The sequence below is a fragment of the Squalius cephalus genome (assembly GCF_949319135.1).
Source record: "Squalius cephalus genome assembly, chromosome: 3".
Classification (NCBI taxonomy): Eukaryota; Metazoa; Chordata; class Actinopteri; order Cypriniformes; family Leuciscidae; genus Squalius; species Squalius cephalus.
This window is the reverse complement of record NC_137124.1, coordinates 48,826,940-48,844,031: the sequence shown is the minus strand read 5'-3', so window position 1 is coordinate 48,844,031 and position 17,092 is coordinate 48,826,940. Positions and strand designations below refer to the sequence as shown.

The window sequence follows — 17,092 nt, the reverse complement described above, 5'->3', positions numbered from 1 at the left end:
TATTTTAAAGCCTAAACAAATTTATTTAAAGAAAAATATGTGTTCAAACTGGCGTAAGAAAATACAACATAATTTGATTTGTTAAACATGAAGAGGACTTATCCGTCTGGCATGGCCGCTCGCTCTAACGTTAATCTAGATAAATGTTCGCTATTATTAGGCGCATATCCAAGTGTTTGTGCGGAGTGTGGAGCGCGCACTGCATGACATGGTGGAGGTGCCGGTGCCATCACTCGCATTTTCCTATCAACCGTGGAAACCACTTAAAATACTCCATCATCTCTGGTCATACAGAAAAGAATAATAGCCTACAAAAGTCGCAACTACTTTTATTTGTGTAAACTCACAACAACAAGAAAACGTTGTGCCTTTGTAAAAGAAAAGAAAATGAACAGGACGTACTTTCATGGTCTCCGTGAATTGGAGCGCGTCTAATAAATGAACTGAAAAACAACATATAGACTAGCCTCACAGACAATTAAACCGGATTTGAAATTGAATTAACTGTTGTATGTTGTGCAGCGGACGAGGTTAAAGCCAAATGGGAAAACCTTAGAGATGCTAACAAAAATGTTATTCTCAGTCAGCACCACCTATCGTGCAAACAAATCAATCATTTCACGTTCAGTGTGAAAGCTCCGTTCGTTGGCGATTCACTTAGCTTTATCGCGTCACGCTCAGTTTGAAAGGGCCTTTACACATCATCAGCTTTTTTGTCTTCAGGAGCCGCTTGTTCAGCTGCTTGTTTGTATGTGCAAGATAAAAGTCGATTGGAGTGTTTGACTCCATAGGGAGCTGGATGCACTCATTATGTTGCATTTGCAGTAAGAACTCTGCTCTTGCTTGATTTTCTCCCGAGGGATAAACATCTAGCATTTGCGCAGAGCACTTTCGGCTCTCGAGGGAGTTGAAGGCACTCATGGTGATGCATTCGCAGTAAGAGGATCTGTTATTGCTATCTAGCACTTGCAAGTAGTGTGCTCTGCTCTCAAGGGAGCTGAATGCATTCATTGTGATGTGTTTGCTGTGTAGGTGGAGCACAGGGAGGAGCCTGACTGAAGTTTTACTCTTTTGGGCTTCTCCTGCTATGTTGTTTTCATGTCGTTTCAGGAAGCCCCTCTGTGGCTGCCTACGATCTGACTGATTAATGTGATGTGTCTAATTCTGAGGAATTAGATGCAGAGAGAGTTGAGGCGGGTGTTATTAATAATCCGCCTCCTCCATTGTCCCACCTATAAGTTTGTGGGCTTTTATTCCTTCTATGTCTCCACACTGAGGTGTCAAGATAATAGAGGAATTTATATTTAGATCATATAGTCTCTCCCATGTATTCAAATTATCCTCATGGGTTGAGACTGTGTGAGCAATGATATGTGAGGATGCCCCAGTTGAAGAGCAGCTTGCTAGCTATCCCTTCCCTTGGTTCTGTGTCCTCTTTGAAGGTTCCTGCCTTGCCAATGAAGCAAACGCATTCAGCTCTTGAGGATGAGCTGTGGTAAGGGAGCTTCCGTCTGGCTTGGCTTTTTTCACGTGGGATGAAAGTCTGGGCCGGATTCACAAAAATCTTCTTAAGAAATCCGCCCAATTTCCAAATAGGAGTACTGCCAGAGGATTGTGTCCTGCCTAAGGTTAGGACGCAGGTGTTGCAGCAACTCCAAGCCCCGCCCATTGAGTGGTACTATCTCCTGAGGCAGTCCAAAAAAATATATATATGCACAAGCCACAGATCTATCCATCCATGCTACAAAGCACACGGCCAGTGCATTGGTCATTCTATGGTTGTTATAGTTTCCAAGAGGGGCATCTGTAGTAAGGAAAAAGGAAAAATATTGATCCTCAATGCTTTGATCTTACACTCTGATCTCTTCGGTCTGCCAATGAGGCAGTCGTAGAGAAGTTTACAAGCTTTCATGAGATATATCCCTCTCTGGAGGTTCATGAGGTTTGATGCAGGGTGAACGGAGTTGTGTTGGACAGTATAGATTCCCCTACTTTGCCTACCTCCCTCCCTAACTACTGTTGGGTTTTGAAGTAGGGATGTATGCTCCCCTTTGGATGGGTGCTCTACTATAGCCCTGGTTCGACAATGCTAATAAGTAGAGAAAGTTTGCTTGTGGGGGCATCCCTCTGTATTATCTGTTGCTTAAAATGGTTTAGTGCTAAAGTAAAAGATGAAGCGCTAACTATAGCGGGTCTTAGGTAGAGTGCATTAGCCGCGTTTCCACTGTCGGGCCAGGGCCGGGCCGTGCTGGTGTGTGCCAGGGCCAGTCGCGTTTCCACTGTCACTTCCGGGGCTTGATCGGGACTTACTCGGGGCCAACGGCCAGGATTTCTGGCCCGTCGAATACCTTGGGCCAAAGCGGGCCAGCTCGGGCTAGAGGAGTGGTTACGAACAGAGGCGGAGTTTACCTGAGTCGGGAGACGGCAGCGCCGGATGATTCTGTCAGCATTAAAGACGTTTAAAATAATTTAACTCACGTTCATGTTAGAATGCCTTCTGTTTGTGATGCAAAAGACTATGCGCGCTAACCATTACCATAGTAAACATAGATTGAATATTGAAGATACGCATAGTAAAAAAACATAGTGAACGCTTGAAGAAATCAGACCAATCATAAAGGCTATCACAATCATGTTTTTATTTTATCTGTCAGTAGCCTACTTCTTGTCTCTTTATACCGGACTATCATAAAATAAAGCAACTTTTTTTTCGGGAGCTTCCTCGGTTTCTCTATGGGAGTCGAGAGAGTGCTAAAGCTCCTCAGGTCGTATTTTTGGTGGCATATACAGTGGTGGTCAAAATTGATGGCACCCCTGATAAATATGATAAAAAATGGCTGTAAAAAATAAATCTGCATTGTTTATCCTTTTGATCTTTCCTTCAAAAAATTTGCAAAAATCTAACCTTTCATTGAAGTAAAATAATTGAAATTGGGGGGTAAATCACATTATGAAATAAATGTTTTTCTCCAAAACACGCTGGCCATAATTGTTGGCACCCCTAGAATTTTTTATGAGAAAAATATCTCTGAAGTATATTCCCATTAATATTTACCTTTATTTAGCACACCAGGGTGACTAGGAACATGAAATTGTCCAACTATGACTTCTTGTTTCACAGGAGTTTATATATGAGGAAACACAAAGGCCAAATTCTCTGAATCATCCGTCACAATGAGTAAAACCACAGAATATATTTCTGATGCGCAGCAAAAGATTGTTGAGCATCACAAAATGGAAAGTGGCTGTAAGAAAATATCTAAAGAATTGAAAATCCCCATTTTGACCATCAGGGCAATAATTAAGAAGTTATAATCAACTAAAGATGTTACGAATCTGCCAGGAAGAGGACGTGTGTCTATATTGTCTTAATGGATGGTGAGGAGGAAAGTTTGAGTGGCCAAAGACTCTTCAAGGATCACAGATGGAGAATTGCAGAGATTAGTTGAGTCTTGGGGGTCAGAAAGCCTAAAAAAAAAAATCAAACAACCCCTACATCCCCACATGTTGTTTGGGAGGGTTTCAAGAAAAATCCTCCTCGCTCCTCCAAAAATAAACTCCAGCATATTCAGTTGTCAGACACGACTGGAACTTCAAAAGGGACCAGATTATGTGGTCAGATGAAACAAAAAAAGGGTTTTTGGCAGCAAACCCAGCAGATGTGTTTGGTGCAAACAGGGATGAAGAGTACCCCATGTCTACGGTTAAATATACTGCTGGATCTTATATGTTGTGGGCCTATTTATTTGCTGGAGGTCCTGGACATCTTGTTCAGATACATGGTATTATGGATTCTAGCAAATACAAACAGATAAAAAATCAAAACCTGACGGCCTCTGCTAGAAATCTTGTAATGGGCCGTGGTTGGATCTTCCATCAGGACAACGGTCTAAAACAAACATCAAAATCAACACAAAAATGGGTAACTGAGCACAAAATGAAGCTTCTGCCATGACCATCCCAGTTCCCTGACCTGATGAGAGGAGTGAACTGAAGAGAAGCACCAACATGAACTTGTGAATCTGAAGGATCTGGAGAGATTCTGTATGGAGGAATGGTCTCTGATCTCTTGTCAGGTGTTCTCCAAACTCATCAGGCATTATACAGTAGAAGAATACTCAGAGCTGTTATCTTGGAAAAAGGAGGTTGCAAAAAGTATTTAATAACAGGGTGCCAACAATTATGGCCAGCGTGTTTTGGAGAAAAACATTTATTTTATAATGTGATTTGCCCCCACTTTCAATTCTTTTACTTCAATGAAAGGTTAGATTTTTGCGAATTTTTTGAATGAAAGATCAAAAGGATAAACAATGCAGATCTTTTTTTTTACAGCCATTTTTTATCATATTTATCAGGGGTGCCATCAATTTTGACCACCACTGTATTTGTAGAAATTATTCTTTCTAAATGTGATGTAAATATATCCTGTAACTACCAAATAAACAGAAACAGACGCGACTGAAGAAGTAAGTGTGTCCTCTTTCTTTTGTGAAATAGACCTAACGGTAATTTATTTCTGTGTGACTAATGTGCAATTTTGACATAAATTAATTCAATATGATCAATGTATCACTTTTTATTGTAAACATGTGGTAAAACATCGATGCTTGGGTTTCAAATATTCAAGTAAACAACAAAAATGCCAGCAAACGGTCGCTTTTATCATGTTTGTTTTCAACGCTGTTTCCAGTGATTTCTTTCTGATTAGTTTTCTGATAAAACTTCCATTTGTTGGTGAAATGATGGGTTAGTGTGACGTTGTTCCAGAGAGGCGTGTTACGGGCGTGTTTTAGTGAAGAGCTGTGGAGCTTCTAGCCACGAAAGAGCTATTAGCCACGACCCGTTTAAAACCCCGGCTATTGACTCAAGGCAGGGTATGGGCTGGCCTGCCCCAGTTACTTTTGGGTCTTTAGGTAGGGTTTAAAATGGAGTAGAAGCTACCTTGTGATTGGTTGCTCCCTATGTTGTCAAATACTGGTGAGATATACCTGACATGCTCAGCCCTGTCTCGCAAAGGAGGGATGAAGGTGGAACAGCTCGGGACTTGTCTTGCCGTAGAGCATAGATCTTTCCTAGTATATTGGCTTAGGGAATAACGCCACTTTTATGAGTTACATGGGATGCGACCATGGGGTTGACACGGTCCTGGCTCCTACTGGGTAATTTATGCTATGCCCACCATGTTTGTGCATTTTCACATCCTAGTAAGGTAGTCATTCCCATAGTATGATGTAGTGGGTATTGGTTCCCCATAGCATCAATACCAGGAGCAGCATCGAAGTTCCATTTCGAAAGGGAATGTCTTTGGCTGCATATGCAACCCTGTTCCCTGAGAAGGGGAAAGAGACGCTGTGTCTCGTTGACAAACCTCAGGCCTGCCTACACATCTCCCTCAGACAAAAGAGTTGATGTGCACCCTTTTATACTCACGGGCGCTCTGCGATGTCATGGACTGCCGTTTCCCAATGATTTTTGGCTTTTGTTTACACGTGCCTCAGACACTGGTCACGCTGATGACACTCCCCATAGCATCAATACCAGATGCAGCATCTCATTCCCCTTCTCAGGAAATTGGGTTGCATATGCAAACAAAGATGATTTTTGGGCCTCTGCATAAAATTGAGCTCTTTTTTTCTTTATTTTCTTACTATATCATACCATATGAGGCATAAAAGCCTGGTGTATCAAATATGATACTCAACAAAAAACATACATATGCCATTTTTTTTTTGATCTATAAATAATTTTAAAATAAAAACTATCAAAAATAAAACATTTACTAAAAAAGATAAAAATATTTGTACACAGCTTGTCATGTGACCATTAAAGGGATAGTTCACCCAAAAATGAAAATTATATCATTGTTTACTCACCCTCAAGTTGTTCCAAACCTGTATGAGTTTCTTTGTTCTGCTGAACACAAAGGAAGATATTTGGAAGAATGTTTGTAACCAAACAGATCTCGGTCCCCATTGACTACCATAGTATATTTTTTTCCTACTATGGAAGTCAATGGGGACCGAGATCTGTTGATTACAAACATTCTTCCAAATATCTTCCTTTGTGTTCAGCAGAACAAAGAAACTCATACAGGTTTGGAACAACTTGAGGGTGAGTAAATGATGACAGAATTTTCATTTTTGGGTGAACTATCCCTTTAACTGACATCAGAGAACCGTGAACTAATAATAAAAAACATTTTATTATTATTTATTATTATTATTATTATTATTATTATTAGGCTATTGGCTTAATTTTATTATTGACCTAACTTATTAACATAAAATCTCAAAGGGTACTTCAAGTAAGTATTTTAGGACAAAGAGGTTCAGCTGACAAAAAAGTTATGGAATCCCTGCATTGCATGTAAATATGAAATGACGTGAATTTTTTACATTTTAATGTGTTTGAAAGACAAAAGCCTTCCAGAGACAGTGATAAATGGTCAAATTAATCATTTAGTAATTATTCAAATGATAATTAATGTGTTTGTCAGGAGATGATTAGAAATGCAATGTTTAGAAAACACTTCTTAAAATTGAAATGATTTCCGTAAATGCAGTGATCAAATGTGGTGTGGATCTCAGTTTTCAGTGATAAGCCGCATTTCCACCGAAATTACCCGGAAGAATTTGTCCCCCAGACCTGTTGCTGTCTGTGTTTCCATCGTGCTCTAAAGTACTGTGAAGATTTGGCAAAGAAGTCTGGTGACGTAGGACTGCGCGTGACTTTCCAGTTTCCGCTGGATTCCGTCCACCGCATATAAGCTTAATAAAGCCTAAACCGTGTCATCAGTCCATCTCTCGTATTTTTTAAACTCCATTGTTGATTCGAAATGCAAACAACTCTTACTGTACACAATACAACAGACTTTTAAAAATGGTGAATGCTGCGTGGAGTCAACCAATCAAAATGCTGCGTGAACTTAACCAATCAGCATGTTCAGTGCCCAAGGTCCACCCCCGAAAGTTCCTGAACTTTGAAAAAATACTACCTCACGAGCAGGGTCTTTCTACCCGGAACTTCATTTAGACCCTGGTCCCTGCAGTCGAAACACACCGAGTACCACCCCAAAGTCCCTAGTTCCTGAGGAAAGTTATTGCGGTGGAAACGTGGCTATAGACATATGACTAGTGACTGATCTGTGTGTGCAATTAAACAAACATGAACATATATAAGCAGTAGAATTTTATAGACATTTAAAATATATCAAATAAGTAGAATCAATGATTTATGAATAATTTGTTAAATGTTACTACCATTGTGAGAATAACATGTAATCATGTAAACAATAATAATAAAAAAAAAAGTACGAGTATTTTTAAAATATAGGCCTAATATAATCTAATTACAAGTTCTTAATTTTTGGAATCTGATTATGTAATCCAGATTACATGTAATCAGTGACTACCCAGCACTCTGTGTAATGTTGTCTGTAACAGAGTTCTCTTTGTGTTTCTCTTCTGTGTTGTAGATATCATTCGCCAACCATCAGAAGATGAAATTATCAAACTGGCCCCTCCCCCTAAAAAAGCATGAGGTCAAAGTTCTTGACCTCTGCTCCTCATCCCCGGCACTTCATCTTGCCCATCATAGTCACCAAACCACTCCCACCACCCCGCCCACCTCACCTCCCAATGAACAGAAGCCAAGCAGCAAATCAGATTGCCAAGATGCTTTACAGCCACGCCCATGCCACGGAGGCATGGAACACATGAAGAACTAGAACAGAAGACAAAGAAATGGACAAAAAGACAGCGACCAAAAGACTTGTAGTCTGGTTACAATTGTATAGTGAATGGGTCAAGTTGTGTGTCGGAATGAAAAACAATCATTCTGTGTTCACTGACACTTGTGTTGAATATTGTATGTGTGTGAGCGAGTTTATTTGGACTCTTGATAGCATTTAGTGGGATTGTCAGAAGTTGGTCAGACCAATGTAATAGGGAGTTTGCAGTTGATGTCTTAATGTGCCACTGGCCTAAGGTGTGAATCTAGTTGTGAAACAGGTTTAACCACTGGACCACTGTTCCTTTAGACACATTTATTCCCAAGTTAGTAATGTGGGTAGACTTGAGGTTGGTACATTCCCTTTAAAAAAAGCTCATATCAACATTTAAAAGTGTTACAGAGAATTCATCTCTGAATTTGTGTGATTGCCACTTAGAAAGCCAATATTTGCCTTCTTTAGAAATTAAATGCATTGTTGCAGGGTATGCAATTACCTAGTAGAGAATTAATACTGCTTTTTATATTTCTGCATCATACTTCTATGAATTGTAGTTTATTCAATTATCAGTTATATTTTAACAATTGTTTATTATCAAACAACAGCAGTCTTATATATCATTATAATAGTGTTCTAGTACATATGGGAGACAAAATCAGACATGTATATCCTATATTAGATGTATAACGGGCCTAAAAACAGAGTCCATCAAAACAGAACATGGTAGAACATGTGTGTTTAGTAACATTTTAACTCCATTTCTGCAGTATTTGCATCAGGAAATAGAAGGCATATATTTTTGTTAAAACTTTCAATTTGACTACTTCTACTGTGAATTGTTTATCCAGATGCCTCAGTATACCATTATGTGAAACATTAGGATGATATCACATATATTTTCTGTTTATAATTTGTATACTGATAGAGGGTAAGAAACAGCTGCGACTAAAACAGAGATATTTACGTCAAGGATGTGGTAAAAAATAAATAAATAATTATGTTAATGAAATGGTAAATAAATATCCATAAATTGCAGCACTCTATGTGGCCAAAAGTCTGTATGGATCACATTGTGCATCCAAACAGCACATCATTTTTTAGGTGTTTTCTTCTATTTGTACTCTAACTATTCTTGTTTCACAATAGTAGGCTATATTTTAATAAGTATGACAATGATTTGAAAAACACACATCTTTGCCAATCGTTCTAACACAGAATATTAAGATCATGCTGCATTTACAAATATTAATATCATGATTATGATCGTGATATTCTTTGTGTTGGTAAGATTGCGCCTTTTATTGACACCATCTGCTGAAAGACTGTTCAAACACGACTCTAAATTTGCTTGATCACTGTGTTGTTGCTTAGCCCCTGCAGACTGTTGTTTTCATATTATAAAGCCAAAACGGTTATTGAGGACATGCCATGTGTGTTTTTATGCGTCTGCATTTCCACCCACGCATGAGGGCAGGATGTATCGTTCAGTTACAGGCTGTTTCTGCAACTCTCTATTTATTATTCTGTTGTGTGATTTCATTGAATCTCTGTAAAACAAGTTCTAAGACCTTAGCAAAATCGAATCTAGAACTACATATTTGTTAAAGTCTGGAACATTTTGAAAAGATAGAGTGCAACTGGCCGTGAACATTCGTGGCCCTTTTAATTTGAAGTAGTTACTGTGGATTTCTGAGGACTGTAAAGAATGTCCTGTCAAGTTTTAGATCAGTGAAATGTAAACTTTATTTCTGCTGTTGCCACCCAAAAAGGACAATTATTTATTACATTCCAAGCCTGTATATTTCTTCCAGATATACTCAAAACGAGATATTTAGTAGAATGTTCATACAATGAAAGTGAATGGGGACAGGTCAAGGCCCCAAATGGACAAAAAAGTGTATATACTGTACTTCTTTGTCCAATTGGGTCCTTGACCTGCCCCCATTCACTTTCATTGTATTCGTGCAAGAACCAATAGCATTTAGTATCAATGACTTCAAACCTGGCATGATGCCTCTTAATGTACTGTAACATATTTGAATGCACGCAAATCCCCTTGCATTGTATGCAACAGTTCTCCTTTTCGTTCCAATAAATAATAAAAGTCATACAGATTTGAGGGCGAGTAAATGACAGAATGTTAATTTTTGTCATTTTCCAAAGTGTAAGATCCAGATATATGTGACGAGTCACAAAAAATACTGTCAAAAACAGATTGTACATGATTCTATTTATTAGATTTTTTATGTTGTTGTTGTTGTATTGATGTTTCTCAATTGTGTACAAATGTCATCTTGTGAATTTTGCGGTATGTGACGTGATGATGTTCCCCGTCTAGTGTCTCTCTGGACACACGGCCAAACGCTCAAATCAGTCTCATCGGACACACCATGATCAGTCTTTGAAATGATTTGTTTTTCTGTTTGTTTTGTTCAGTAATTCTGTGGTTGTTTTTTTTGTTTGTTTTTTTGCATCCTCGGTCCCGTCATCCGTGGACTGAGTTCTCTGTGATATCTGATTCTAGATCAGCTCTCTATATGCTTATGCTAGTTTTACCAATCAATCAAAGACTTTAATAACGTCCCCAGACCAGCAACCAAGGGCTTCAGATGTCCTCACGTCATTTACAGTGGTTTTCATTTCACACCAGATGTGGTTCTGCCGTTCACATATTGTGTGCATGAGCACCTATAGGTTAGCCTTTGTTCAATGATAGCTTCGTCTATATCAAGGGCATCTGTAAGCACTGTGCTTTGCGCTTGAAATAATTTTACCAAGTGTATTTTCAAAACAGCGCCTCAACTGGAGAACATTGGAAAAGCCATATTGCTATCGCTCTCCCTTTTCCATGTTTCCTTTTTGAACAATAGAGGTGTATTCAGATGAATTTCCTCTGCCAGCAGGAAATAATGCAGAGCTCAATGGAATAAGCAGCATCTTTCTGTAGTTTAATGCCACTTCCTTTCCTCTATGCAGAGAATATATTCGGTACTGTGCACACGCGTCAACTCTATACACATTTTCGATGTTGTTAATGACCACTACATGCAGTTCTCTAGAGTATTATGTGTTCGGCCAAATGATACAATACTTTAAGAACTAAGAGACCACTGAAGCCATATACTCATAATTCATGTCATCTGATTGTCAGATTGGATGTCACGGTATTAAAACATATCAGCCTTGATAATGCTGCAAAAGCTTTGTAATGCTGAAGATTCATATTGGCATAACAGAAATCACTGAATCTAGCCAAACAAAAAATTAACAACAAAAAAGAAAAAAAATTGAAAACCTTTTGGGTGAATTGTCAAGAAAAGTACTCCTCAAAATAAATGTAATGAAAATATAATTTGCATAAGCACACAATATGTATTGATATAATTATTTCTCACTACTGTAATAGAGGTTTTTATTTTAATGTATTTTTTCCATTACAATAATGACAATGGGGGAGGATGTGCTTATTTGTCAAAATAATGCCACAATGCAAAAAAAACAAAAACTAAAAATAGGTTTTGTTATCTTTAGCAAAATATAATTTTCTTTTTTCTTTTTCTTTTTCTTTTGTTCTGACTGATGTTTTGTTCTTAAGTTGTACATACAAAAATATTGTGGATTTATAAAAGTGTTTTATTATTAATTTATTTAATGCAATTGTATCTTGTTTTGGTTGTACTGATGTATGTTTACTAATTGGACAAAATTGGAACGTCTATTCATAATTGTAAATGTGCGTGTGATGGCTCAGATTAGGTCTGTTATGTTGGTTTTAACATAGGGCACTGGCCTCAAGATCCTTTTCTATAATCTTCTGTTTTAACTTTACAGCATCATTTAAATGTGTTTTTGTCTTTTTTAATTTTTTTTATTGTAGTGTTGTTCCAAATGCTTGTTATCTTTCTTAGTTATGCTTATCAGCATAATATGACAATTTTGACTGTGTGTAGTACCCATGCTTGTGTCATGTTGTGAAATGTTTGTATGAGAGGCCACTGGCTGTAAATGCAAGAACACCTTTAAGGTTCATTAACTTACGTACGTATCAAATTCCCCGTCAGAATGTTAGAATGAGGTCTTGAGAAATGTGGAATCGGTTTGCGTGGAGATTGCAACACTTATGTGATGCTGTTACTGAGATTGTCAAGATTGTGAGAGTGATTTTGACGGTGTTGAAATATGGTGTAGTTTGAGGGAGCGGATTGTTGTACAGTGCTTTAATGAATACAGGAACATTGATCATCACAGAACTGAGAAAAGAGAAATATGGTGATATAACTTCTGTTCGGTGAATCTCACAGAGAAATGTTAGGGCCAGTTTTAACCCAAAATTAAAACAATATATTATTTTATATGAAGAACATGAAATGTATTTTAGGACCATTAAGACTTCATTTACATTGTAAAACTTTGTCAGGTAACCATACTTGATTTATTTTCTGAATTAAAATCAGCATTAATAATAATAGTTCATATTTATTTTTATTATTTTAGGGTGAAATATGGCCCAAAACATATTCTTCACTTCACATTTCTAAAATGTTCGGGTGTACATGTAAAGACCTTGTAGAGAGTGTTTGAGCTGAATAGCTCATGATAAACAAGTTAATGTTACTGCAGAAACGGATAGAGAATAGAGAGACATGTCATATATTGGTAATGCACATTTGTAGCAGGAAAACACATTCAAATATAGAGCACATGCAAAATCATGCGCATAAGAGCTATTCTTGTAACGTTTACACTGAGGATTAAAGCATGCTCTCATGCCATGACAAAGTGCCAACTGAATTCTTGTTTGTTCAGAAGCTTAAACAGACTTTATTATGCAGAACTATTTATTAATCTCATGATAAGAAGCTACATACAATTTAAAACTTAGAGCTTGCATCCTAGAAGTTTTTGCTGTGCAGTTGTGTTTAGTGTTTAGGCGCTCGGATTGGTTCTTTTGGAGGTGTAGTGGCAGGTAAACTGAAGTGGGATTGCCATGCTGTGCTTAAGTCTGGTAGAATAGCTGCTTGTAAATGAAAATAGATACTGAACTTTGGTCTGTTGCTGAAAGACGACTTTGTTTGGGCATTTTAGGGTCATTGCATATTTATTTATTGATGTGTTGCAGTTGTTCTCTTTTTTCTTTTTCTAATTCAGCATAGCCAGTTATTGCTTCACAAGACACATTGGCTTGAAACGCTTTGCAAATCGCTGATGTTTGAATCTCATTTTTCTCTTCTGACATTAAACATTAAACCTTCATGGGCAGTGTGCTGTTAGCATTTCTTCAGTATTCTTTTTGCTTTCTCTTTTTTCTTACGTTGCAGTGAAAACAACAAAGTGATGGACAGTATGAAAAAATGTTAGATATACCTACAGATGTGGCTTCTCTATTGGAGTAAATTTAGCTAAACCAAAATGATGCTGTTTTGTCATTGTGCTTAAATGAATATATAAATATTATATTATATATTAAAATATATTTGCTAACCTACAAATTTGTGCAAGACAGTTCTTTACCACGCTCAGATAAAGTTCACAATGAAAAGTGTTTGCCACAGCAGAATGTTCTGATGTAAAATGCACAACATCACAAATGCATACATTCATGGTAATCATTATTTTTGCTTTCCAGGGTTGCTTTAAAAATGAGGATCTAACAGCAATTTGCTGTGGATCTAAAGATCAGTCAGAGCTTATTAGCTAAAAAAAAGAAAGAAAAGAAAATTCAGTAATGCCCATCAGCACATGGGCAGGTCACATATCAGTCAAAAGATTTATTTTTAATGTTTTTGAAACAAAGGCTGCATTTATTTGATGAAAAAATAAGTAAAATCATTGTAAAATGTTTTTTTTTTTTTCTTGTTATGGAAAGCTGAATTTTTAGCAGCATTAGTCTTCGGTGTCACATGATCCTTAAGAAATCAATGTTATGATTTGCTGTTCAAATAACAGCATGACCTGTTTCATGAGCAACAAATCAGCATAGCATAATTTCTGAAGGATCATGTGATAATGAAGACTGTAATGATGCTGAAAATTCAGCTTTACATCACATTAATAAATTACTATCAGAGTTGAGGTTCAGGGATGAGGCGAGGACTCAATAATGTAGAACTGATGGGCTTTATTTAATAAAAAATAAACCACCCAGAGGGGGAAAACACGACCAGCAGCTGGACTTGACCGGACCAACAACAAGACAGGATCAGACAGCGCATAACATGAGAGGGAGTATTTGAAGACGATCTGGCACAGGACTGCAAACACGAGGAGAATAAGAGGGAGGACAGGTGGGGCAAATGAACCAATAATCAGATGACAAGAAGGATGGGGTTACAAAATAGACATGTGAGCACATGACTTTTTGCGCCATGTGCTCACACTAAACCAGTGGTCTCCAAAATGGTGCTCGCATTGAGTCTGAGTCGCCCGCCAAGTGGGTAGCCTGAATAGCCTGAATTGTAATCTTTGTTTTTTTTTTATTTTGTTTTTTTCATGAAAACTACATAAAGTGAGAAAAAACTGTGGAAACATTTCATATAACATGAAATAAACTAATCATTTAATAATTTTGAACATTTAGAAGTTTGTGTGTATCACTGTACTTTGATGTATATTATGTTTATGCTATATTATGTGAGTTAAGGGGGGTGGACTGACGGCATAAATGAGGTGAAGTGAACTATATAAAAAATATTAATTATGGATGTTGATGAACCAGGTCATGCTAAAAATAAAAAAGACATTACTTTAACAAGGAGTGGGATACATAATTCCTCTTCACAAACGTCATAGATAAAGCTGTATGCCTTATCTATGGAGCTATAGCATAGCGTTAGCCAAGAGACACAATATGGAGACACATTTTACCACAACCCACAAGACCTTCAATGGCTGTTATGCTCCAGGTACATCACTGAGAAAAGAAAAAGTTTGTGAGTTGAAAGCAACATTAAGCAGGCAGCAATAATATTTTACAAGGCCCAAAAAGACACAGGCTGCATCTGAAGCTTCATTTAGATAGATCCATTTAGATAGACTTCTCAGCACTTGTTAAGAGTTTATCAAAATGGTGTATATATATATATATATATATATATATATATATATATATATATATATATATATATATATATATATATATATACACTCACCTAAAGGATTATTAGGAACACCTGTTCAATTTCTCATTAAAGGGCACCTATTATGCAAAATTCACTTTTACATGGTGTTTGAACATAAATGTGTGTTGTTATTGTGTGAGCAAAACCACCCTAGAATGATAAAAATCCACCCAGTAGTTTTTTTACTATCTCAATAAATCACAAGCACTGTCTCAGAACGCCCTGTTCTAAGATTGCTCTCACTGTGACTGCGCTAAGTCCCACCGACGCGGTTTGATTGACAATCTGGTTTTGGCAGAGACCCCGCCCTCGGTGATCTGTACACCATCCTCCATTGTTTCAACGACAGCTGGTAATGTCTCCTAAGAAGAGTAACGTTAGGTGTTCTGTTGTGGGATGTAAGAATGGACATAGTAGTCTTCACTGACATCAGAGCCACTGAAAACGCAGCGGATGGATTTATTTATGAAGAAAAGGCGCCACTTAAACTTCCTAAATACGTTTATGTTTGCGCGAATCATTTTCTGACTGACTGTTTAGTGAACGAGAGTCAAAGTTAATCCTCAAGTGTGGATCGTTGCCTACTGTTCGCGATCCAACGTCACCTCCAGAAGAAGTAACCCAGTAAACACAGAACGTTCCCCTAACGTTCCCATATGGTTCCCATTTGGTTATTTTTTTGGGAACCAAATAAGAACGTTCTAGGAACGTTCTCTGTAGGTTTTATTTTTATAACCTAAAGAGAACGTTCTGGGAACGTTCCCTGCAGGTTGTTATTTTATAACCTAAAGAGAACCTTCCCAGAACGTTCCCTGCAGGTTATTTTTAGGTTTCATTTTTATAACCTAAAGAGAACGTTCTCTGCAGGTTATTATTTTAATATCACATACCATTAACAGGCAGTAGAGGGCGCTTAATATTAAAGATTTTTCATGGTTTATTTGAAAGATTTTTAAATTTTTTATGGTTTACAATTACATACATTGTTGGGCTGAAATCTATTTGGCAAGACTGAACAAAACAACACTACAATTTCACTACAGAGTTTAATAGTTTTATTAAAACAAGAACAAATGATGTCAATGTCAATCATTCTCATGAATTTTGGTCATGTATAAAAATTCACCCCTACTGGGAATCTATTGTAACAGAAATGGAAAAAATTTTGGGTTACAAAATACCGAATGACCCACAGACTCTGTATTTAGACCTGTTACCTAAAGATGTTGTTAAAGGGGAATACATTTACCAAATCAAAGTGATGCTGATATCAAGTAAGAAAGTTATAACGAGCAATTGGTTGAAAAGCGTACCTTTGAGTCTGGACCAATGGAGGAATATCATGGAGGAAATATTTGCAATGGGAAAAAATGACCCATGACCTGAGACTGGAAGCACATAAATGTAAAATACGATGGTGGAAATTGACTTATGTAACTCACTCAAATGTATGAAACAAATGGAAGACCTGTATTTGTAGTACCCTTCTAGTTGTTATTTTGTTCATTGTGAAAATTAAAAAAAAAAAAAAAAAAAAAAAAAAAAAAAAAAAAGAACAAATGGGAGCGGAGGTTTTGTTTCAAAAGGAACAATAAAAAAAAAAAAATATGACTGTTGTATTCCAGATGTGCTCCTCAGGGGACACAAACCCCAACTGCTGAATACAGGGGAAACATTATTGTGCATCATTCACCTGTCACCCATCTATGTCCTTCATGTAATGCAGCCTCCTCCCAAACCAGCAAAATGAGAAACTGAGGAATAGATGAACACTTGCAAAAGTAGAGACTAGATTAAAAACATAAAAATACATCTAGGTTTTGGAGAATGGATGGATGTGAAAATGGTTTAGCTCCTAAGGTTAATTTGCCAGTAGTCAACAAGTAGCTACTATTGTTGTGATAAATGCACACAGAAGGACACATAGGTGTTGGACCGACCTAGTGGTGGATAACCTCACTTTGCACCATTGAGGCTTCCAGTGGATAAAGCAATTTCCAATTGACTACATGCATAAAACCTGCCTAGGTGTTTAAGAAAACACAACATTAGTATCACTAACGTTGTAATTTTCTAAGAGATGTACATTTATGGGGGGACATTGACCTGTGCTAGTTTGCTCTTTATACACTGGCAGCAGCCGATGTATACCATGTGACCAATATAACCCAGTTGTAGGTTAGAGACAAAAAGGGGCAAGTGTCTGCTGGGCAAAACACAACAAAAGAAAGACCTATATGGCGAC

The 17,092-nt window shown here is 37.4% G+C and overlaps 1 protein-coding gene and 1 long non-coding RNA gene across 2 annotated transcripts in view; one reads left to right on the top strand and one right to left on the bottom strand.

The window, feature by feature from the left end:
* pea15 (proliferation and apoptosis adaptor protein 15) overlaps positions 1-9,276 on the top strand; it is a 56,917-nt gene extending 47,641 nt beyond the window's left edge. The window contains exon 4 of the mRNA XM_079866406.1: positions 7,475-9,276. Within this exon, the coding sequence (XP_079722532.1) occupies positions 7,475-7,539 (65 nt within the window). The 3' untranslated portion in view covers positions 7,540-9,276. The remainder of the gene's footprint in view (positions 1-7,474) is intronic.
* The window catches only part of LOC307155625, an 821,100-nt gene that overhangs the window by 686,655 nt on the left and 117,353 nt on the right, over positions 1-17,092 (bottom strand). The window lies entirely within an intron of this gene.